Genomic DNA, 16,876 nt, shown 5'->3' on the forward strand with positions numbered 1-16,876 from the left:
TTTTTTTTTTTTAGTTAAAAAAAAAAAAAGGGTGAAATTCATTTATCTATTTTTTTTTACATATGTAAGTATTTGTTGTATAAACCAAAGAGAGATGGCAATAAGCTTCATGTTTTTTAAGAAGCTGTGTCCATAGTCCATACTTCATACTGTAAATTTTTTTCCTTTCTCGATGTATAAATGAATTAATAAAAACAATTACAATACGAAGCAAACAACTTAGCTTTTTAATGCAAATTGTGACCTAAAATTAACATTACAAATATATCTTGGTCCAAACTAAAGACAATAGACACCTAATTTTTTTTAGTTGAGTTGGAATCTTATAATCTATATATTTATATAGAGTTTTCTAATTTTAGTTTTTGACTCGAAAGCTTATTATTATTTTTTAAACGTACTATATATTTTTGTTATATTTTAGGAATTTATATAATATTTTATGAAAAAAAAAATAAGGAAAATTTTAGAGGGAAACAACAAAATCTATTTAATTATCTATTTTTAAATGATAAAATCTATTAATTGGCCTTAAGTTAGAAGCCCATAATTTAATTTATATAGAATTTTAGTTTAAAGTATTTACTGGATTTGAATTCGAAGCCCATTATCTAAATAAATTTTACAATATATTTTGAAGAAACCACGGAGAAATTTGCAAGAACCACATGAAAAAGAGATAAAAAAAAAAATAGGGAAGCCGGAGAATTCAAGAAACCAAAACCTAAAATAATAATATATCGGTAGTTTTTTTTATTGATGAAGAGAGATGAAGAGGCAAAGAGTAATCGAGTTAGATCGTGTGGTGAAGACAAAGTTCAACATAGATTGGGACGATGCTTTGGCCGAGGGAGAAGTTCCCGAGCTGGAGATCATCGGCACTGACAAAATTCCGCCGTCTGAGCCAACTCTCTCCGGCGAGGAATCCGCCGTATGCGTGCGATCCCTCAGGGATAACGAACTAGACGATCATCTGAAGCGTCAGAGATCACTTCTGATTGCTTTAGGTGACAAGTTGCCAGATAAAGGCGACAAAATCCGCAACAGAATTGGAGACATTGAGTACGAGAAGCAGCGGAGGATGTTGCAACGGACCAAACCGGTATGTTAGTATGTGTTTGGACTTTGGAGGATCCCATTGGTTCAAGTTTCTTTCTGGCTAAAGCTTCTCATTAGTTCTTAACCTTTTCACTTGTTTAGTACTATGGTTCTGGTTTTGTTTGGTATTTTGTTTAGAGGGGCTTAGCGGATGGCTCTCTGTTTTTAAAAGATGGATGGATTTATCTGATACAATGTCTTGTGACACTTACTTATTTTAGCAGGATGCGGAAAATGATGCATGTCAGATTCTGGAGCAACCGAAAAGCTCAGGTATCTTGTTGTCAGGTTTATCCCCCAGCTAATGTTGGTGTAAAAGTGTAAAACTTTTGTCTCTAACATGTTAAGTTCTTCCAGGTGTGTCTAGGCAAGAGAATACAGCCTCAAAAGACTCCTCTAGACAAGGGTCGAGTGACAATCCCAAAGTATGGCGTTTCTTACATTCCCTGTTGTTTAAATCCTTTTATGTCCCTGCTTCTTGATGCAAATTGATATACTTCGTTTAACTGGTGGATGCTCAACCCGTGAAGCTATTTAATGACAAAACACAAGATTTGGAACGTGGAAGCTGGAAAGGCAAATCCAATAAAGATTCAATTATAGAGAAAAGTAATGGGTGGCGATCGCTGCCAAGATTAAGTAAGTGTAATGTAAGTGAAAGAAACTTTTATTCTGGATCTAAGGATCCAAAAGGGAATCGAAAACTCAACGAAGCTTATGGTAAAGCAAAGCCAAAGGAATCTTCTCCTTATTTACTAGTCGACGATGATGATGATGATGACGACGATGTAGTTGGCTATGAAACTCCCAGGTCTATATATTTTCTCCCTGCTACTGCTTCTGAGATTTTCTTGCATGTCTTTTCAAGTTCAAGATTGTAGGTTACTACTATGTATGCCATACCCTGTGGCCCTGGCTAACCATTGTTCGTAAGAGAATTTAGTATGTTACTTATATGTGTGCATCTTTTTATCACAGGGAGTGGAGTGTGAAAACAACACCATCGCAGTGCAAGAAGGTATGTCATCTTATGCCATACAATTGTATTCTTGTGCGTAATTAATTTATAAAAGGACATTAGCACCCGTTTTGACACTTTTTGTTATAGAAATCAGATGATAAAGTGATTAATTTGGATGAAGATGAACCTCAGTCTCCAAGGGTACTAGAGGAAGCATGTGAACTTCCTGAAGGGTAAAAAGAGAGTTACTTGTGTTTATCTTCATCAATTGACTGGCCCTTCCTTTTTGAAATAACCTAAATTTTGGTGAAATCTGCAGGTTACCGGAAGATATTTACTACCCATCAAGGTGGGTAAAACATTACCTTGTAGTTGGTGTTATGTTTTACTAACTGTGATCGTCAATAAGATATATGAATTTCTTTCTTTTTTCCATTTCATCCAGTGATCAAAGGGACGGGCGAGACCTTGTTCAAGTGTCTCTTGAAGATCTGAAATGTCTTTCACCTGGAGAATATCTTAAGTCGGCAGTTATAAATTTCTACCTCAGGTTTTTCTTAAGTACCGACTTGCATACTTGCATTATTATCTCTCTCTCTCATGTTATGGCTTTTATGTGATTATTTTCGCTTCTGTTTGACTAGGTTCTTGCAGCACAATGTATTTTCAACGAATGAGACAGCTGCTCATTGTCATTTCTTCAATACGTTTTTCTACAAGAAGCTCACAGAAGCTGTTTCATACAAGGTGATTCTTTTCCCTGATTCCTTTGAATAATAGAATGACAAATCAATGGTTCTCAGCTCATTATTTTTGGTTTTGCATCTCAATATTTAAAGCCCTCAAGATGGTTTAAGTTTCAGTATTCTATTGTAGAAGGTTGAATCTAAATACTTCATATGCAACTTTAACAAGAATTGAGAGGGAAATGATAATACTACATCTTCTTTTGCATCTTGTGATTCACATAAGTTTCTTCTTGGTTATTCGTGTTGATCGGTCTCTTCGTCTTCACCTTTCAATATGATCAGGGTAATGACAAGGATGCATTTTTTGTAAGGTTCAGGCGGTGGTGGAAGGGTTTAGATCTATTCCGTAAATCATATATATTTATTCCAATACATGAAGAGTAAGTAATTTGCTGACCGTTGTCTATTGAATCCTATGATTGCATCTTTATGGCATGAAGAGTAGTTTTTGTCGTCTACGCTCTATACAGATGCAAAAAATAATGCTTTCTTAGATCAGAGTGATTCCATCTCAGTCTGTACTTTGTAATGGAGAATTGTTACACTCGGCACCAATTGTTAAATGGTCTAATGGTCTTTTTTTCCTCTTGAATGTTTCAGTCTCCATTGGAGCTTGGTAATAATATGCATCCCAGACCAGGAAGACGAATCGGGATTGACTATAATTCACTCAGATTCATTGGGACTTCACCCAAGAAGTTTGATTTTCAATAATGTCAAAAGGTGAGACCTAAGGAACCCGTACCAATGATCTGATGCCTGATTACATAAAATTTCTCTGTGTAGACCTTCTTCATATATATTCTATCTGTGGTTTTAATTATATCTTTATTGTTGCAGGTTTCTGAGAGAGGAATGGAACTATCTAAACCAAGATGCTTCCATGGATTTACCAATTTCAGCAAAAGTATGGAGAGACCTTCCCAATATGATCAATGAAGCTGAAGTGCAGGCTAGTCCTTTATCACTTGTTACGTTGCAATAGTGTTTAAAGACAAATTACAGTATTCATCTTTTTTTTTTTCACCACCTACTCAGGTTCCACAACAGAAGAATGATTTCGACTGTGGTCTGTTTGTGCTCTTCTTCATAAAACGTTTCATCGAAGAAGCTCCACAAAGGCTGAAACTAAAGGATTTGGGAATGGTGCGTTTCTCTTCTACCTCCTCCTGATCTCTTCTAGTTTGTTAGCACTAACTCGTTTTCTCGAGTCCATCTCCAGATTCACAAGAAGTGGTTTAAACCCGATGAAGCTTCCGCTTTAAGGATCAAAATCTGGAACATTCTCGTTGATCTATTCCGTAAGGGTAACCAAACAGATTAAAAGCTGTATAAAAGAGAATCTCCTTGAGATCCGTGTTGTGTTTGGCCACTCTTAACTAAGAAATGAAAGAAAAGTTTTTTGTTCACGGGTCCCTTTCTTGTAAGTCCTGTAATAACTAGGCATGATGTAATCATAACAAAACAACTACGAGCCAATAGGCAAATAGTAATGAATCCGAATGAAAGCTAACATTGCTGCAAATCCTCACGTCTTACATGCTATCTTTATAACGACTCAATCAACAGTTTCTCTCAAGCGTTTAAAAATTGTTTCAGTCTCCCCTCTACATAATCCATTTAACTCAGATTGTTACAACATTGAAGAACCTAAAACAGAGGAAAGCACAACTTAAAGCGCGTTTATATCCCAAAGATGCAGCATTCTGTATTAGCCCAGGCTAGGCCGTGATCTCTGCGCCTTCTATCTCTCTCTCTTTCTCAATGATGCTTTTGTCTTGTTTTAGTCCCTGCAAATGCGCAATAAACATCAGTATCAAACAATATGACTGACTTCTATAGCCACGAGGTTATAATTTGTTACATGGACTAATAATGAATCTAATGATCAGAGAGATCTTACAAAATAAGAGTAAAATCTTGGTGAGTAATAAATCAATAGGATCAATGTAGAGATTAGTTTTATTATCCGCCCAACAGCAAAATATTGCTGATAGTACAACATGTAGTGGAATTCATTATCCCTTTTATAACATATGTACTAATGAATCCATCGAGTTGTCTGTCTCTCTAATATTTTCTAAGTTTAAACTATCATCCAGCGGATAGGGCTATAAGAGATCTGATTCCTAAACTTTTAAGACGCATCCTACATGCATGCTACTCATACGAGAACTCTAGCTTTGCTACACTTATTTAATGCAACAACTATTATGCATCTGTTAAGTAAAAGTGACTTTTATAAACAAGGCATGCATCATGATAAACCAAACAGATTGGACGAAGGTTACTTACCAGTACTTAATCAAGCCGTCCCAGCCACATGTTGCGACTTTACTCTGCTCCAGAGGATGCCACTCGGCTCCAATGCATACTCCATTGTGACACTTAAGAGTCCTAAAGACTTTGCAGCTCTTCCAGTCCCAAAACCAGCACTTACCCTCACCATCTCCTGACATCACAAACCGTCCATCTGGCGAGAAATTAACTTGGCATGCGTAACCAGCGGCAATGTGCCCTGCAAACCTCTTCTTTTTATTCAGCTGAAACCTTTCTCGGGTACTGTAGATCAGAATCTGGTTATCCAAGCTCTGCGCAGCAAGCCAATTTCCATTAGGGTGGACAGAAATCGAAGGCATAGAGTGCATATGGGGCTCACTGATATACTTGATAACCACCGGGATTCCGAATTCCCACACTCGCAGAGACTTATCATCGCTCGATGTGACAAATCTTCTGTTATTGTCCACAAACGTGATTGTATTAACTGCACCCAAGTGCTGATCATACTCCTGTGTGATCTCCCCCGTGTTAATATCCCACTGCACAATCTTCTTATCACTCATACCAGCCAACAAAATGTTCTGCTTGTCATCATCCGGATTCAGCTTAACCACATATGGAATCTTCCCAGTGGAGAAAGTCGAGATAACCTGGCCAGTCTCCGTGTCCCAATACTTAATGTTCTTATCATACCCAGCAGTTAAGAACTTAGTCCCATCATTGGAGAAGCAAATATCCCTCACAGCTTTGCCGTGACCCATGTAGGTCCTCATGCATTTACCAGAGTTATACACATCCCAAATCTTAACCTTACAATCCATACCTGCAGAGAGAAGCAAATGTCCATGCTTTGGGAAGAACCTAATAGCAGAAACACCTTTCGTGTGACCACTCCATGTATGAACCAAACGTTTTGGGATGTAGCAATGATCGTTGTTGGCCTTTGCATCTTTCGGAGCCTCAATCCAAGACCTCCCTTGGTAATCTTTCTCCTCTTTGCCATGGAAGGTACTCTTATCCGCGTAATGCTCTCCTTTAGCTTCGTTTTGCTGTCCCTTGTCTTCCTTCTTCTTGGCATGCTCCTCCGCATACTTCTTCTGCTCCTCCGTTAACTCTCCCTGAACAACCTCCCTCTTCCTCGACCAAGGACTCTTCCTATTCCTCGTAAGCCAAGCTTCACTCGCCGGATTCTCAGCCTCCGGCTCAATCTCTTCCTTCTTCTCTTCCCCATCTCTCTCCTCTTTGTTCTTCTCAATCTTCCTCCGCTTCTGCTCACTCTGCCGAACATTATAAACCGATTCACCGTCGTTCTTCCTCAACGCCTCCACATCGCCGACGTAATTCATCCCAGACGGATCCGCCGCGTAACCATGCCTCTGAAACGTATTGTGCTGCTCATCAAACATAAACGATCCAATCGAAGCATCTTCCACAGACCCTAGCTTGTGATTCCGCATCCCCTGAGCGATCCCGTCTTTCGCGTACGGGTGCGCGGGGCCGAACATCGGAGCCCAGAGCTGCTCATAGGTAGGGTTAGTCACGACGACGTGTTGAGTCGGATTAATCGGCTTCGAATTCGATTGATTCACGCTAGCCACCGTGAGAGCTAGCGCTGTATCGTCAACCTCCGGTGCAGATGATTTCGCCTTTAACATACGAAGCGGTGAAGATTCCGGTGAAGATTCGACGGCTTCATCTTCTTCGTACGATTGAATCAGATCCATCTCTCTGCGATTTTGCTCACACCAAAAGTGTTCTTTGTTTCCTCTGCCTCTGTTTCTCTTCTCTACTAATAAGGGTTTTAAAATTCCTAAATCCAATAAGGATTCCAATTTTTAAAAATTGACCCTGACTTTTGTTTTGTTTTCAAATTCGCCCCGATAATTTTGTTTTTGACATTGACGTCCCCGTGTAAAAATCACACCAAGTCAAACCGATATAAACCGGACGAAACAAGTTAATTAAGGTTTCTAGTGATTGACGGTGGCGAGATAAATAACATGGAGAGGCCAATAATGATTTCTTGTCGTTAAGTGATCGAGTACAATAATGTTTACTTAGCTTGGTCATATCTCCGTAACTCATACAATACATTTTCATAACAACTTCGTACAAAGATAACGAAGAGTTACTAGAGTAACGTGTAAATTATTTGCTTTTAAATACTCATCTCAATCATATTTAAAGAACTAAACACTAGCGTAGACTTAATTATAATTAACTATGTTGAGTAGCACGAGATTGTTATATTAGTTTGTTTTTCTGATTAAAAATTATTAGGATTTAGTTAACATTTTTTCGAGAATTTTTGCAATATGAAGAGCATACCAACAAAACTTATTTATATGGAGAAACTTTGTTTTTTTTGGTTTGGAATTTCATGCTTCAAAATATATACATCCATAGATGATTCTTCAAAATCTATTAATTACATGATTAAACCCCTTGTAGATTTTGGTTTATGACAATTGAGAAAGTAAACTCTCAAATATTTATTCCATCATAGTATATTCGCCAAATAGGTTGGTGAATATATATATATTATCAACAATTTGATTTTCATTGCACTAGTTAGTAAGACATGTACAATGGTTCCAACATGTTGTTGTGTCCACGATGACATTGTGAAAATAAAAATGGCTATTCGGAATCGGAAGTAACTCTAGAAATTTGGAAAAAATATTGTTATCCAAAAAAAACATACAATAGCAAGAACCAGATTAACGAGAGACTCCGCATTAATCACCAGAAGCTGTAGGTCTCAGTAAAAATAAAGCTGAGAGATATAAACCTTGACATGATTTATTCTTAATGTGTTTAGGTTTTAAAGATAACAAAAGATTTCATTAGTGAAGCACATATTTTACTTCTTACATTAAACGTAGATGAGATTAAATTTTTCCATACATAAAAGATATGTAGATATTAACTAGGCGTCCGATGAGGATTTTTAAAGCGTGTTCAAGGACACTTGGGTCCTCCTTTGGAGTTTTTTATATCACGGTAGCAAGGACATTCATCTTTGTTTCCATAAGTGCCCGATGGGACACAGTTACACTTCCCGCAACATATATTGCAGTCCTTGATGCACTCTTCATGTTTTCTGTCATTCTTTGAGCATCTCACATTGCACTTTCCACCGCATGCTGCTAATTCATTTAAGCATTGCATATATATAAAATGTTAGAATTTCATACAAACAGTTGTTTAAAATGATAAATTTACCTACAATAACTAACTAGATTTAAGCATTACACTTACACGAATCAGCGCTTGAAATTTCGGTAAGTGAAGTCGTGAGGAGAAGAGAGATAATGAAGAATTGTATAACTATGAGCTTCATCTTCTTTTTTGGTTAGATTCCAAAACCTTTTATCTTTATTTCTCGATAAGAGTCAAAAATAAAACTTGAAGATTGCAAAGAAAAAGTAGTGATGATGATGAAATGTGACTACAAAGGGGTTACTTATAGTTGAGAATTTGAAGTGAAATAATTATTATCTTTATCCAATTTAAATAAAATATTTACAAATAAAAGATTTCTTACTGAAGAAAAAAAGAAAGATTTCTTACTTGTTATGCCAATGTATTTATGAATTAGTAATTTGTTTCTTAAAGGATGTTTTTGGATTGATTAACATCAGATTCTAGTACATGACATTTAAAATTATTAAAAAATTATTTAAATTACAAAACCAATAAAACCTCTTTATAGTACATAGATATTATCTCTATCTAGACTATAATAAATTGCTCAACTTTAACATTTACAAAATAAAGGCTGATTCGGAAGTGTTTCTCTGCTCAGGGAATTTTTTTATTTTTTTCTTGTGTGGTTATAATTAATAATGACTGTGTACGGCAAGTTTCGTGTAGTGGATCTTGAAATAGTTGACAACTTAAAAACGAAAACAAAATCATAATCAGATTCATTTCTCTTTGCACAAAAAAAAAAAAAAAAAAATCATAATCAGATTCAATTCTCTTTTTGCACTCACACAAAAAAAAAAAGCAGATTCATTTCTATGCATTGTTGATTCTCACGAACGAATATCGGCAGAAGGAACGATCCTTGATAGACACATTCCCGAGTTCTCCTACTTGTAACAATGTCCTTTTCTTCTCCTTCAAATAATTTACCTTCTCTTTCACTTTGATCATGTATGTTGTCGCTTGATCTATAAGGTGAGGTATTGGTAACTGTTAGTTAGAGCCAATAAAAACCCAAGTTATTTACTTTTATATTTTTTGCATCAACATGGTTATAGTCAATATGTAACCAAAAAGTTAAGAGCTAATTGGGTGTTCATAGAGGGACTACTGCCTAATCAATTTAATCAGTTCTTAAGAATAATGCGTACATCTAATTAACAATGACTGTGTACGTAGATATATGTTTGTATTATTGTATATACGCATAAAACACATGTGCAATTTTTTTTTTTTTGGACAAACTGAAGTTTCCATTCAATCAAACAGAAATATTACAGAATGAGGAAAGCAAACCCCAAAGGTTTAAAAGGTTACAAACAAAGGATTTCCCCAAAACCATAGTCAAACGGTAAGAAGCAGCTTGAGCCATGTGAGGTCACAGGTGCTAGATTGATCAACATCGAAGGATTCAATAGAAGACAAGGTGGTCACGGTCTTAAGACATTGTGACGTTTGGAAAGGAATCAGAGCGAAAGGACTCACCGGAGCGAGGAGCACTAGCAGAAGCAATACAATGGCAGGGATTCGGTGGGCTGTAGCCCGGGTGATGGTGACAGTGCTGAGAGTGGTTTGCTGAAGATCGTCGGATGTCAACATTGAGGTACAGTGCAATAGACCATAGGGCAGCAAAACTTCACAAATAGCACAAGCAAGGGAAGCAAAGACCAAACTGAGCCATGAGGATATGTCAAAACGTAGCGATGTAGGTGGGTTTTCTCTCATATGGCGCCTTTTGCCAAAAAGATTAAGAAAACCACAAAAAGTAACGCAACCGGTTTGACAATGGTAAATGTGAATGAGGTTTAGTCTAAAAACACATGTGCAATCTAATAGATAAACATATAGAGAGAAAGAGAGAGAGTTATACTAGCTAGCAAGTGATCATATAGAGAGAAAAGGACCCTACGAGTGGGAGAACATGAGAAGAGGTTTTTCATGCGCATTCATCGCTCTGAGGTTTCGTTGTTCCCTCAAGGACGATGCAGAGTTCCTTCTCCTATTTCTCTCCCCCTATTCATTCTTTTTTTTTTCTTTTTCTTTTATTAATTATGTTACTATAATAAATTTCTTTCTTTTCAAATTCATCTCTGATTATATATGTAAAGATTATGGAGAAAGAGAGTCACAAATATCAAATTTGAGAGAAGAGAATTGCGTAATTATATAGGAAAAACAAATTATAGAGGAAAATGATGTTTTGAAAGAAAATCATTGATTTTGTGATTGCGTCTGTGAGTTTACATGCTTATTTTTTATACCAAGACTTTGTTACTATGTAATTTTCACTCCTAAGAGATACTAAAATTTCCATTAAAATGAGTTAATGAATCTGATGAGTTTGGTTATAATGAGTCCATGAGTTGACTTTGAAATTTCTTCATTAATTTTGGAATTTTTTTTAATGAAGGTTTTAAAGATTTTTTTTTTAGTTTTCTTGTAACATCATATTATGGAAAGAGCTCCTTAATTTTGATGAAAACAATGTAAAAATAAAAAAAGTCATATAGCATTTGGCCTTTTATGATTGCGTCCGTGAGCTTACACACCAATTAATTATATGCATGCATCTTCTTTCCTACCAAGAGTGATATTTCAAACAGATGTGAGATTCATAACGTTAAAAGTTTTGAGTTCAGTGAGATGCTGATTAGTACAATAGGTGTTCGTAGCAAAAATCATATCGAAAACCATTTCATTGGCGTAAATTAGTCAGAGGACACAATAGACAAAAATTCATTCCTTACAAAAGTACTACTATCTAGGTTTTACCCTGTGGTACATCACGGGTCTATTATCTTGTTGATATGATACTGTAATAGTTTAGTTGTGTTGGTAGTCGATGGTGAATTGCATATATATATATATATATATATATATATACTGTTAACGGTTGTAGATAAGTTTTGTATAAACTCTTGATTCGCAAGTTGATAATATACATTTTATGATTTAGTTAGTTATGATTTAGGAATGAATGATACGACACATTTTTATTTTGATTCTTAATTGATATTATTGGATTAATAGTGTACATTTAAAGCTAATAAGAACTTACCAAATATGTAATCGTTTATTAAATGCAAATTAGATATTTCCTAAGATGTATTCATTTTGAATTAATTGCTATATCATAGGGATGTGATTACAGAATTTGTGTTATCAATTTTTTTTGTCAAACTCAACCCTAAAAATTCGGCATGGAAATTAGTTCTAACCTAAGATACAATGTGCATTAATTGACATTAATTGGATGTAAATAAGTACGCTATGGATTAAAAACCGGCCCAAAATATTCGGTAATCTTAAGAAAGATCTGGGTAATTGAATCGGTTGTAATTTTAATTAAAAATCTGACCCAAAGTTGGCAAAAAACCAAAAAGTGATGGTACTCTATTGTACTTTAAAAATGTATTTCGAGCTCAATACAATATGTGGATATACTTGTTTGATTATAAATATCCTAAGACAATTTTTAAAATATATATCTGTTTATAAAAATTCAAATCACATCATATGCTGAAAAAATCTAAAATTTTATTAACTTTATGTATTAAATAGTAATTAAAATAAATAAATATAAGATTAAATAAAAGTGTAAGGAGAATTATATTTTAATCTAACATATTGATTTAAATTAGGTAGATAATTTTTAGGAAATTAATATTATCAAATAAGAAATTATTGTGTTTGGTTATAAGGATTATAGAGAATTTAGTTGAGATTTGTTTGGATACAAAAATAAGAGATGATGACACAAAAATGTACTCCAAAAATGTTAAGATAGATACTGCATGTGTACTACGTTCCCATCAACGAATATATAGAAAAGGAAAATTGTTTTGTATACTGATAGAACTGCATGGACCACTAGATCAAACAATCCCATGTCCGATTAATCAGGTGCACATATTTATCATCCTAAGTATAGTATCACAGGCCATAAACTTAAGATTATTCAACATTAATTAAGCTATCATTATCATACAAGGAAAAGGACACAACCTATTCCTTACAGCTAGAAATTAGTAAAGGCCTCAACTCTCTTTTGGCCGTATTAATTGTCTACATCATTCACTGGAGAGCGTCCACGGGAGATGATTACAAAGATAGAAAATTAAGACTTGTCTAGCTTGTTGAGTCTTGCTTGGAGAGAGTCCAGGTAGATGTTAGTCATAATTTCGCAACCGAGTAAAAGTGTCATCCAAGTTTTAGCAAATCGTACAATGCTAGATACTTATGGAATAACACTGTATATAAATCGTCTTGCCGCTTGACCACTTTCTTGGAAACTGCAATACGTGCCAATTTTAATCTTTTTGCATTTTTCACGTGTTATCAGTATTATTAATTTTTTTTCTTTCTTCAAATATTTGAATTCCACACGAAGAAACTAGTCATTTGGGCTCACAAGAAGAAGATATATTTGCTTGGCTCGTCGCCGTCGCAATCACCAAAGATTTGGTGAATCCCTACAACTATGGCTTCAAGGATGAGCCTCTCCGTAACTATGATTTGGTGAATTGTCTAGTCCACAATAGATAACAAATACTTCGCTTCGAAATTTCACACTATTAGTAATACTCTTTTTGCAGCCACAATTTCATAATCCCCCAAGTCATCACCATTTGTTTTCTTTTGCATTTTGGTTGTAAACATTACGTTTTGTTTTTTCTCGTCTTTATCAGGTAACAAACTTAAATCGAGGAAAAAAAAAACTTAAATCGAGAGATTTAAAAAAAAAATTTGAAATCCAAAATGAAGATGAAGCTCGAGGTTCTATTCTTCATATATAATGTTTAAGCTCCTCACATCCTTTTCATACTTTCTGATTCGTGAAATTAAGTATACTTAATCTACTTAATTATCCTTTGAACTAAGTTGTCTAGCAATAATTATAATATTCTATATTTGATGATGAACGAATTAGCAGCATGTGGTGGAAAGTGTAATGTAAGAAGTGAGTCAAAGTACTACAAAATATGTGGCGAGAAGTGTAAATGTGTTCCTTCGGGCACTTACGAAAACAAAGATGAATGACCCTGCTATCACCAGGACATGAAAACTCCAAACTCCAAATGTGGCCATATTTATTTTTATTAATTTTTTAATGAAGACATTTGTCATTCTTTTCATCTTAAACCATAATAGGAAAAAAACTGAGATCTCATGTGTATAGAGAACTAACACATTTTTTTATAAGAAAAAACCATATATATAAGTATTGCAAACAAACTAGCGTGTAGACTAATGACTTGGGATACAATAAAGCTTAAAAATAAGATAAACAAAATCATGAGATTATACACCTTACTCTCTCCTCTATACTTGATGGATCAATCCCGATCCGACATATGATAGCCTGAAGATATTCATTTCGGCGATTATTAAATAATCATATATAATCCTTCAAAATTAGTTCAAAACTCTATTTAAAAGACGGGGCACATCGCACATATATAAGCCGTAAAAGAAAGAAAGACGTAATCCACATGCATGTGTCTTTGTAATAGATACAAACAAGACGTGTGGATGAGTTCATACATACCTGGGCTATGATGGTATAAAAGGTCATATTATTCAAGTTCTGAAGATTGGCGCTCATAACTTGAGCTCCTTCTTCTTCAAAAACACTCACAAGCTCACGTAACAATACTCTTTTTATGTTTGAATCCATAACCAGATTCATTTCTATGGTCGAATCCCGTGAATTAATACTGAGTTTTGGCTGATGTGACGACGACCCTTCAGAGCGATTCTGGACTTCTCCTCTTAACAATGTCCTTTTCTTCTCCTTCAAATAGTTTACCTTCTCTTTCAGTTGGATCATATATGCTACCGATTGATCTATAAGTTGAGGTACTGGCAACTGTTAATGACAATAAAAGCACAAAATAAACTAATCACGTCCATGATTTTTTTGCAAAACTTTGCTTATAATCAATAAATTAACTAAAACATAAAAGGCAAATATATGTCTATATATGAATCATTTGTTTTTAATTTTTTTATACGAAAACTGGGAACCCTAGCTAAATGCTGCATTGGCTAGAGAGTGAGACCGGCCACAAGCTAGCATGAGTATTGGACTAGTACACCCAATATCTAAATATCTATGGTTTACGCAGCATAGGCGCGCGGGTTCGTAAGTGGCTAGGCCATTAGACGACACCAATGTGTACATCTAAGAAAAATGGTGTAGTTACATATAGACATATATATATATATAATAAATATAGTACATGTAAAATGTTACAGACAAGAGAGAGAGATAAACGGACCCTACGAGTGGGAGAAACATGAGAATAGAGTATAGAGAAGAGGTGTTTCATGCGCATACGTCGCTCTTTCTCTCTGAGGTTTCGTTGTTCCCTAAACGACGATGAGCTTCCTTCTCCTATTTCTCTTGCCCTTTCCATTCTTTTTGTTTTCTTTTATTATGTTACTATGTAATATGTTTCTCTCTTTTCAAATCCATTTCTCTTTATATATAAAGCGATAAAAAAAAAAGGCATGGATCAGAGAGAGAGTCACAAATCTCAATTTTGAGAGAAAGAGCTTCGTAATTCTAGAGGAAAATGATGTTCCACAAAGAAAGTCATGGCTTTTGTACTTGCGTCCGTTAGCTTACACACTACTTAAGACTTTTACTTTGTAAATTTTACCCTTATATATATTCCAAAAAGTTCCAATAAGATTTTTAACTTGTTGGTATTACTGTTGGACTCATTTCTAGAACTTGGTGTTCAGAGATTAACTTTTTTTTTCTTAAATGTTCAGAGATTCAATTTTACAACTCTTTAAAAAAAAAAAGACCACAAGCCATTCCTTACAAAAATTAAGGTGTTGAACGTTTTTTTGTCCGTATTGTGTTAACATGATTCACTCGAGATGTCGTTTAATATTAAGACTTGGACCAAGTCTACATGGAATATAATGATCTAAGCGTTCACCGAAGATGTTGAGTCTTGGGACCTTTTTTTTTTTTTGGGGCAAAAGTCTTGGAACCTAACCTATGTAGCTAATTTCACGGACACGATGTAAATTAAAGCTCGTACTGTTAGACCACCGTTGATTGATTCGATATCTGATGAGACTTGAGAGCTGAGGTGGGGTAGGGGGCTAAAACGGAAACGGATCAATGAAGAAACCTGTTTCCATTTGTTGTAGAGTGAAACGAATAAACCCCACCGTTGTTCATTGATAGTCCGGTTAATTAGTTCATAGCTTTTGGGTCCGGTCAATAATGTTAGGCATAATCTAGCAAATCGCTTTCAAAAACTAATAATGGTAGCAATAATCAATCAAGGTGTTTGCAAAACTGATGGAAAACATGTTGTTAGCCGCAAAACATGTTTTTTCCTAATTTTGCAAGATGTTCAATGCATTCTAATCCAATAACGACTTGTATATCTATCCTATTTTGGGTATAAACGACTGTATATATATATCGCCTAGTTGTCGCTGTTTATTGCTATATTCTTTTTTTTTTCGCACATGGTTGTGCTAATTCTGTCAACTCGCGTATGATTTTTTTTCCTTTTTAAGTTGTGAAATCAATATGCACTAGGCGAAACTTGCCGTTATTAATTTGTGCAAATCAAAATTTGTAAACAACAAATTTCAAGGATTTTTTTATCCCAAATTTGAAAGTTGGGGATTTTTATGGCATTTTTTCCATTTTGAAAATGATAAAGTTAAGCAATTTTGTATTGTTATTGTTATACTCTAAATAGAGATAATATCTATGTATTATAAGGGGTGTTATTAGTTTGTGATTTAAATAGTGTTTTAATAAATTTAAATGTTATGTAAAATCTGTTGTTATTCAATTTAATAACATCCTCTAAAAAACAGATTTCTAATTTATAGATGCTTCAATATTGGTTATAGAAATAATAAGTAAGAAATCTTTTATTTGTAAATAATTTATTTAAATTGGATAAAGATAATAAATATTTCACTTCAAATTCTCGACTATAAGTAACCCCTTTGTAGTCACATTTTTCATCATCATCATCATCACTACTTTTTCTTTGCAATCTTCAAGTTTTATTTTTGACTCTTATCGAGAAATAAAGATAAAAGGTTTTGGAATCTAACCAAAAAAGAAGATGAAGCTCATAGTTATACAATTCTTCATTATCTCTCTTCTCCTCACGACTTCACTTACCGAAATTTCAAGCGCTGATTCGTGTAAGTGTAATGCTTAAATCTAGTTAGTTATTGTAGGTAAATTTATCATTTTAAACAACTGTTTGTATGAAATTCTAACATTTTATATATATGCAATGCTTAAATGAATTAGCAGCATGCGGTGGAAAGTGCAATGTGAGATGCTCAAAGAATGACAGAAAACATGAAGAGTGCATCAAGGACTGCAATATATGTTGCGGGAAGTGTAACTGTGTCCCATCGGGCACTTATGGAAACAAAGATGAATGTCCTTGCTACCGTGATATAAAAAACTCCAAAGGAGGACCCAAGTGTCCTTGAACACGCTTTAAAAATCCTCATCGGACGCCTAGTTAATATCTACATATCTTTTATGTATGGAAAAATTTAATCTCATCTA

The 16,876-nt window shown here is 34.7% G+C and overlaps 6 protein-coding genes across 11 annotated transcripts in view; 3 read left to right on the forward strand and 3 right to left on the reverse strand.

The window, feature by feature from the left end:
* LOC104778661 (U-box domain-containing protein 18-like) overlaps nt 1-83 on the forward strand; it is a 2,856-nt gene extending 2,773 nt beyond the window's left edge. The window contains exon 2 of the mRNA XM_010503111.2: nt 70-83. Within this exon, the coding sequence (XP_010501413.1) occupies nt 70-83 (14 nt within the window). The remainder of the gene's footprint in view (nt 1-69) is intronic.
* On the forward strand, nt 662-4,323 carry LOC104769004 (ubiquitin-like-specific protease 1C). Of its 2 annotated transcripts, none has more exons than XM_010493122.1 (14): nt 662-1,102; nt 1,320-1,371; nt 1,456-1,523; nt 1,629-1,909; nt 2,077-2,116; nt 2,207-2,292; nt 2,379-2,408; nt 2,505-2,609; nt 2,704-2,806; nt 3,091-3,188; nt 3,409-3,531; nt 3,649-3,760; nt 3,847-3,954; nt 4,031-4,323. In XM_010493122.1, exons 1-14 carry the CDS (start codon nt 770-772, stop codon nt 4,130-4,132), a joined length of 1,641 nt encoding a protein of 546 aa, XP_010491424.1. In that variant the 5' UTR covers nt 662-769; the 3' UTR covers nt 4,133-4,323. The 2 variants fall into 2 exon arrangements, with proteins under 2 accessions (XP_010491424.1, XP_010491431.1); XM_010493129.2 differs by having other exon boundaries at nt 700-1,102; nt 1,323-1,371.
* On the reverse strand, nt 4,302-6,869 carry LOC104768990 (pre-mRNA-processing factor 17-like). 2 transcript variants are annotated; one of them, XM_010493103.1, is made up of 2 exons: nt 5,104-6,869; nt 4,302-4,598 (listed from the first exon to the last, which is right to left on the reverse strand). In XM_010493103.1, exons 1-2 carry the CDS (start codon nt 6,813-6,815, stop codon nt 4,592-4,594), a joined length of 1,719 nt encoding a protein of 572 aa, XP_010491405.1. In that variant the 5' UTR covers nt 6,816-6,869; the 3' UTR covers nt 4,302-4,591. The 2 variants fall into 2 exon arrangements, with proteins under 2 accessions (XP_010491405.1, XP_010491413.1); XM_010493111.1 differs by lacking the exon at nt 4,302-4,598 and having other exon boundaries at nt 5,100-6,869.
* LOC104769020 lies at nt 7,506-14,725 on the reverse strand. Of its 2 annotated transcripts, XM_010493149.1 has the most exons (4): nt 14,583-14,725; nt 13,850-14,170; nt 13,611-13,663; nt 7,506-7,512 (listed from the first exon to the last, which is right to left on the reverse strand). In XM_010493149.1, exons 1-4 carry the CDS (start codon nt 14,718-14,720, stop codon nt 7,506-7,508), a joined length of 519 nt encoding a protein of 172 aa, XP_010491451.1. In that variant the 5' UTR covers nt 14,721-14,725. The 2 variants fall into 2 exon arrangements, with proteins under 2 accessions (XP_010491451.1, XP_010491443.1); XM_010493141.1 differs by lacking the exon at nt 7,506-7,512 and having other exon boundaries at nt 13,595-13,663.
* Nucleotides 7,904-8,519, reverse strand: LOC104769043 (gibberellin-regulated protein 8-like). Of its 2 annotated transcripts, none has more exons than XM_010493167.2 (2): nt 8,353-8,519; nt 7,904-8,240 (listed from the first exon to the last, which is right to left on the reverse strand). In XM_010493167.2, exons 1-2 carry the CDS (start codon nt 8,432-8,434, stop codon nt 8,053-8,055), a joined length of 270 nt encoding a protein of 89 aa, XP_010491469.1. In that variant the 5' UTR covers nt 8,435-8,519; the 3' UTR covers nt 7,904-8,052. The 2 variants fall into 2 exon arrangements, with proteins under 2 accessions (XP_010491469.1, XP_019096912.1); XM_019241367.1 differs by having other exon boundaries at nt 7,909-8,237.
* Nucleotides 16,331-16,868, forward strand: LOC104769056 (gibberellin-regulated protein 8-like). Of its 2 annotated transcripts, none has more exons than XM_010493182.1 (2): nt 16,331-16,497; nt 16,610-16,868. In XM_010493182.1, exons 1-2 carry the CDS (start codon nt 16,416-16,418, stop codon nt 16,795-16,797), a joined length of 270 nt encoding a protein of 89 aa, XP_010491484.1. In that variant the 5' UTR covers nt 16,331-16,415; the 3' UTR covers nt 16,798-16,868. The 2 variants fall into 2 exon arrangements, with proteins under 2 accessions (XP_010491484.1, XP_019097495.1); XM_019241950.1 differs by having other exon boundaries at nt 16,613-16,868.

The sequence above is a fragment of the Camelina sativa genome, chromosome 3 (assembly GCF_000633955.1).
Source record: "Camelina sativa cultivar DH55 chromosome 3, Cs, whole genome shotgun sequence".
In the NCBI taxonomy this organism is placed as follows: Eukaryota; Viridiplantae; Streptophyta; class Magnoliopsida; order Brassicales; family Brassicaceae; genus Camelina; species Camelina sativa.

Bases quoted from the DNA above. Each gene is read 5' to 3' on its own strand.
- LOC104769056 (XM_010493182.1), top strand. From the start codon at position 16,416: ATGAAGCTCATAGTTATACAATTCTTCATTATCTCTCTTCTCCTCACG. The intron at 16,498-16,609 runs GTAAGTGTAATG...TAAATGAATTAG, and splicing joins AATTTCAAGCGCTGATTCGT to CAGCATGCGGTGGAAAGTGC.
- LOC104769004 (XM_010493122.1), top strand. From the start codon at position 770: ATGAAGAGGCAAAGAGTAATCGAGTTAGATCGTGTGGTGAAGACAAAG. The intron at 1,103-1,319 runs GTATGTTAGTAT...TACTTATTTTAG, and splicing joins TGTTGCAACGGACCAAACCG to CAGGATGCGGAAAATGATGC. The intron at 2,807-3,090 runs GTGATTCTTTTC...CAATATGATCAG, and splicing joins CAGAAGCTGTTTCATACAAG to GGTAATGACAAGGATGCATT.
- LOC104768990 (XM_010493103.1), bottom strand. From the start codon at position 6,815: ATGGATCTGATTCAATCGTACGAAGAAGATGAAGCCGTCGAATCTTCA.
- LOC104769043 (XM_010493167.2), bottom strand. From the start codon at position 8,434: ATGAAGCTCATAGTTATACAATTCTTCATTATCTCTCTTCTCCTCACG. The intron at 8,241-8,352 runs GTAAGTGTAATG...TAAATGAATTAG, and splicing joins AATTTCAAGCGCTGATTCGT to CAGCATGCGGTGGAAAGTGC.
- LOC104769020 (XM_010493141.1), bottom strand. From the start codon at position 14,720: ATGGAAAGGGCAAGAGAAATAGGAGAAGGAAGCTCATCGTCGTTTAGG. The intron at 14,171-14,582 runs GTCCGTTTATCT...TGTCATTAACAG, and splicing joins ATGTTTCTCCCACTCGTAGG to TTGCCAGTACCTCAACTTAT. The intron at 13,664-13,849 runs GTATGTATGAAC...GAATATCTTCAG, and splicing joins TTTATACCATCATAGCCCAG to GCTATCATATGTCGGATCGG.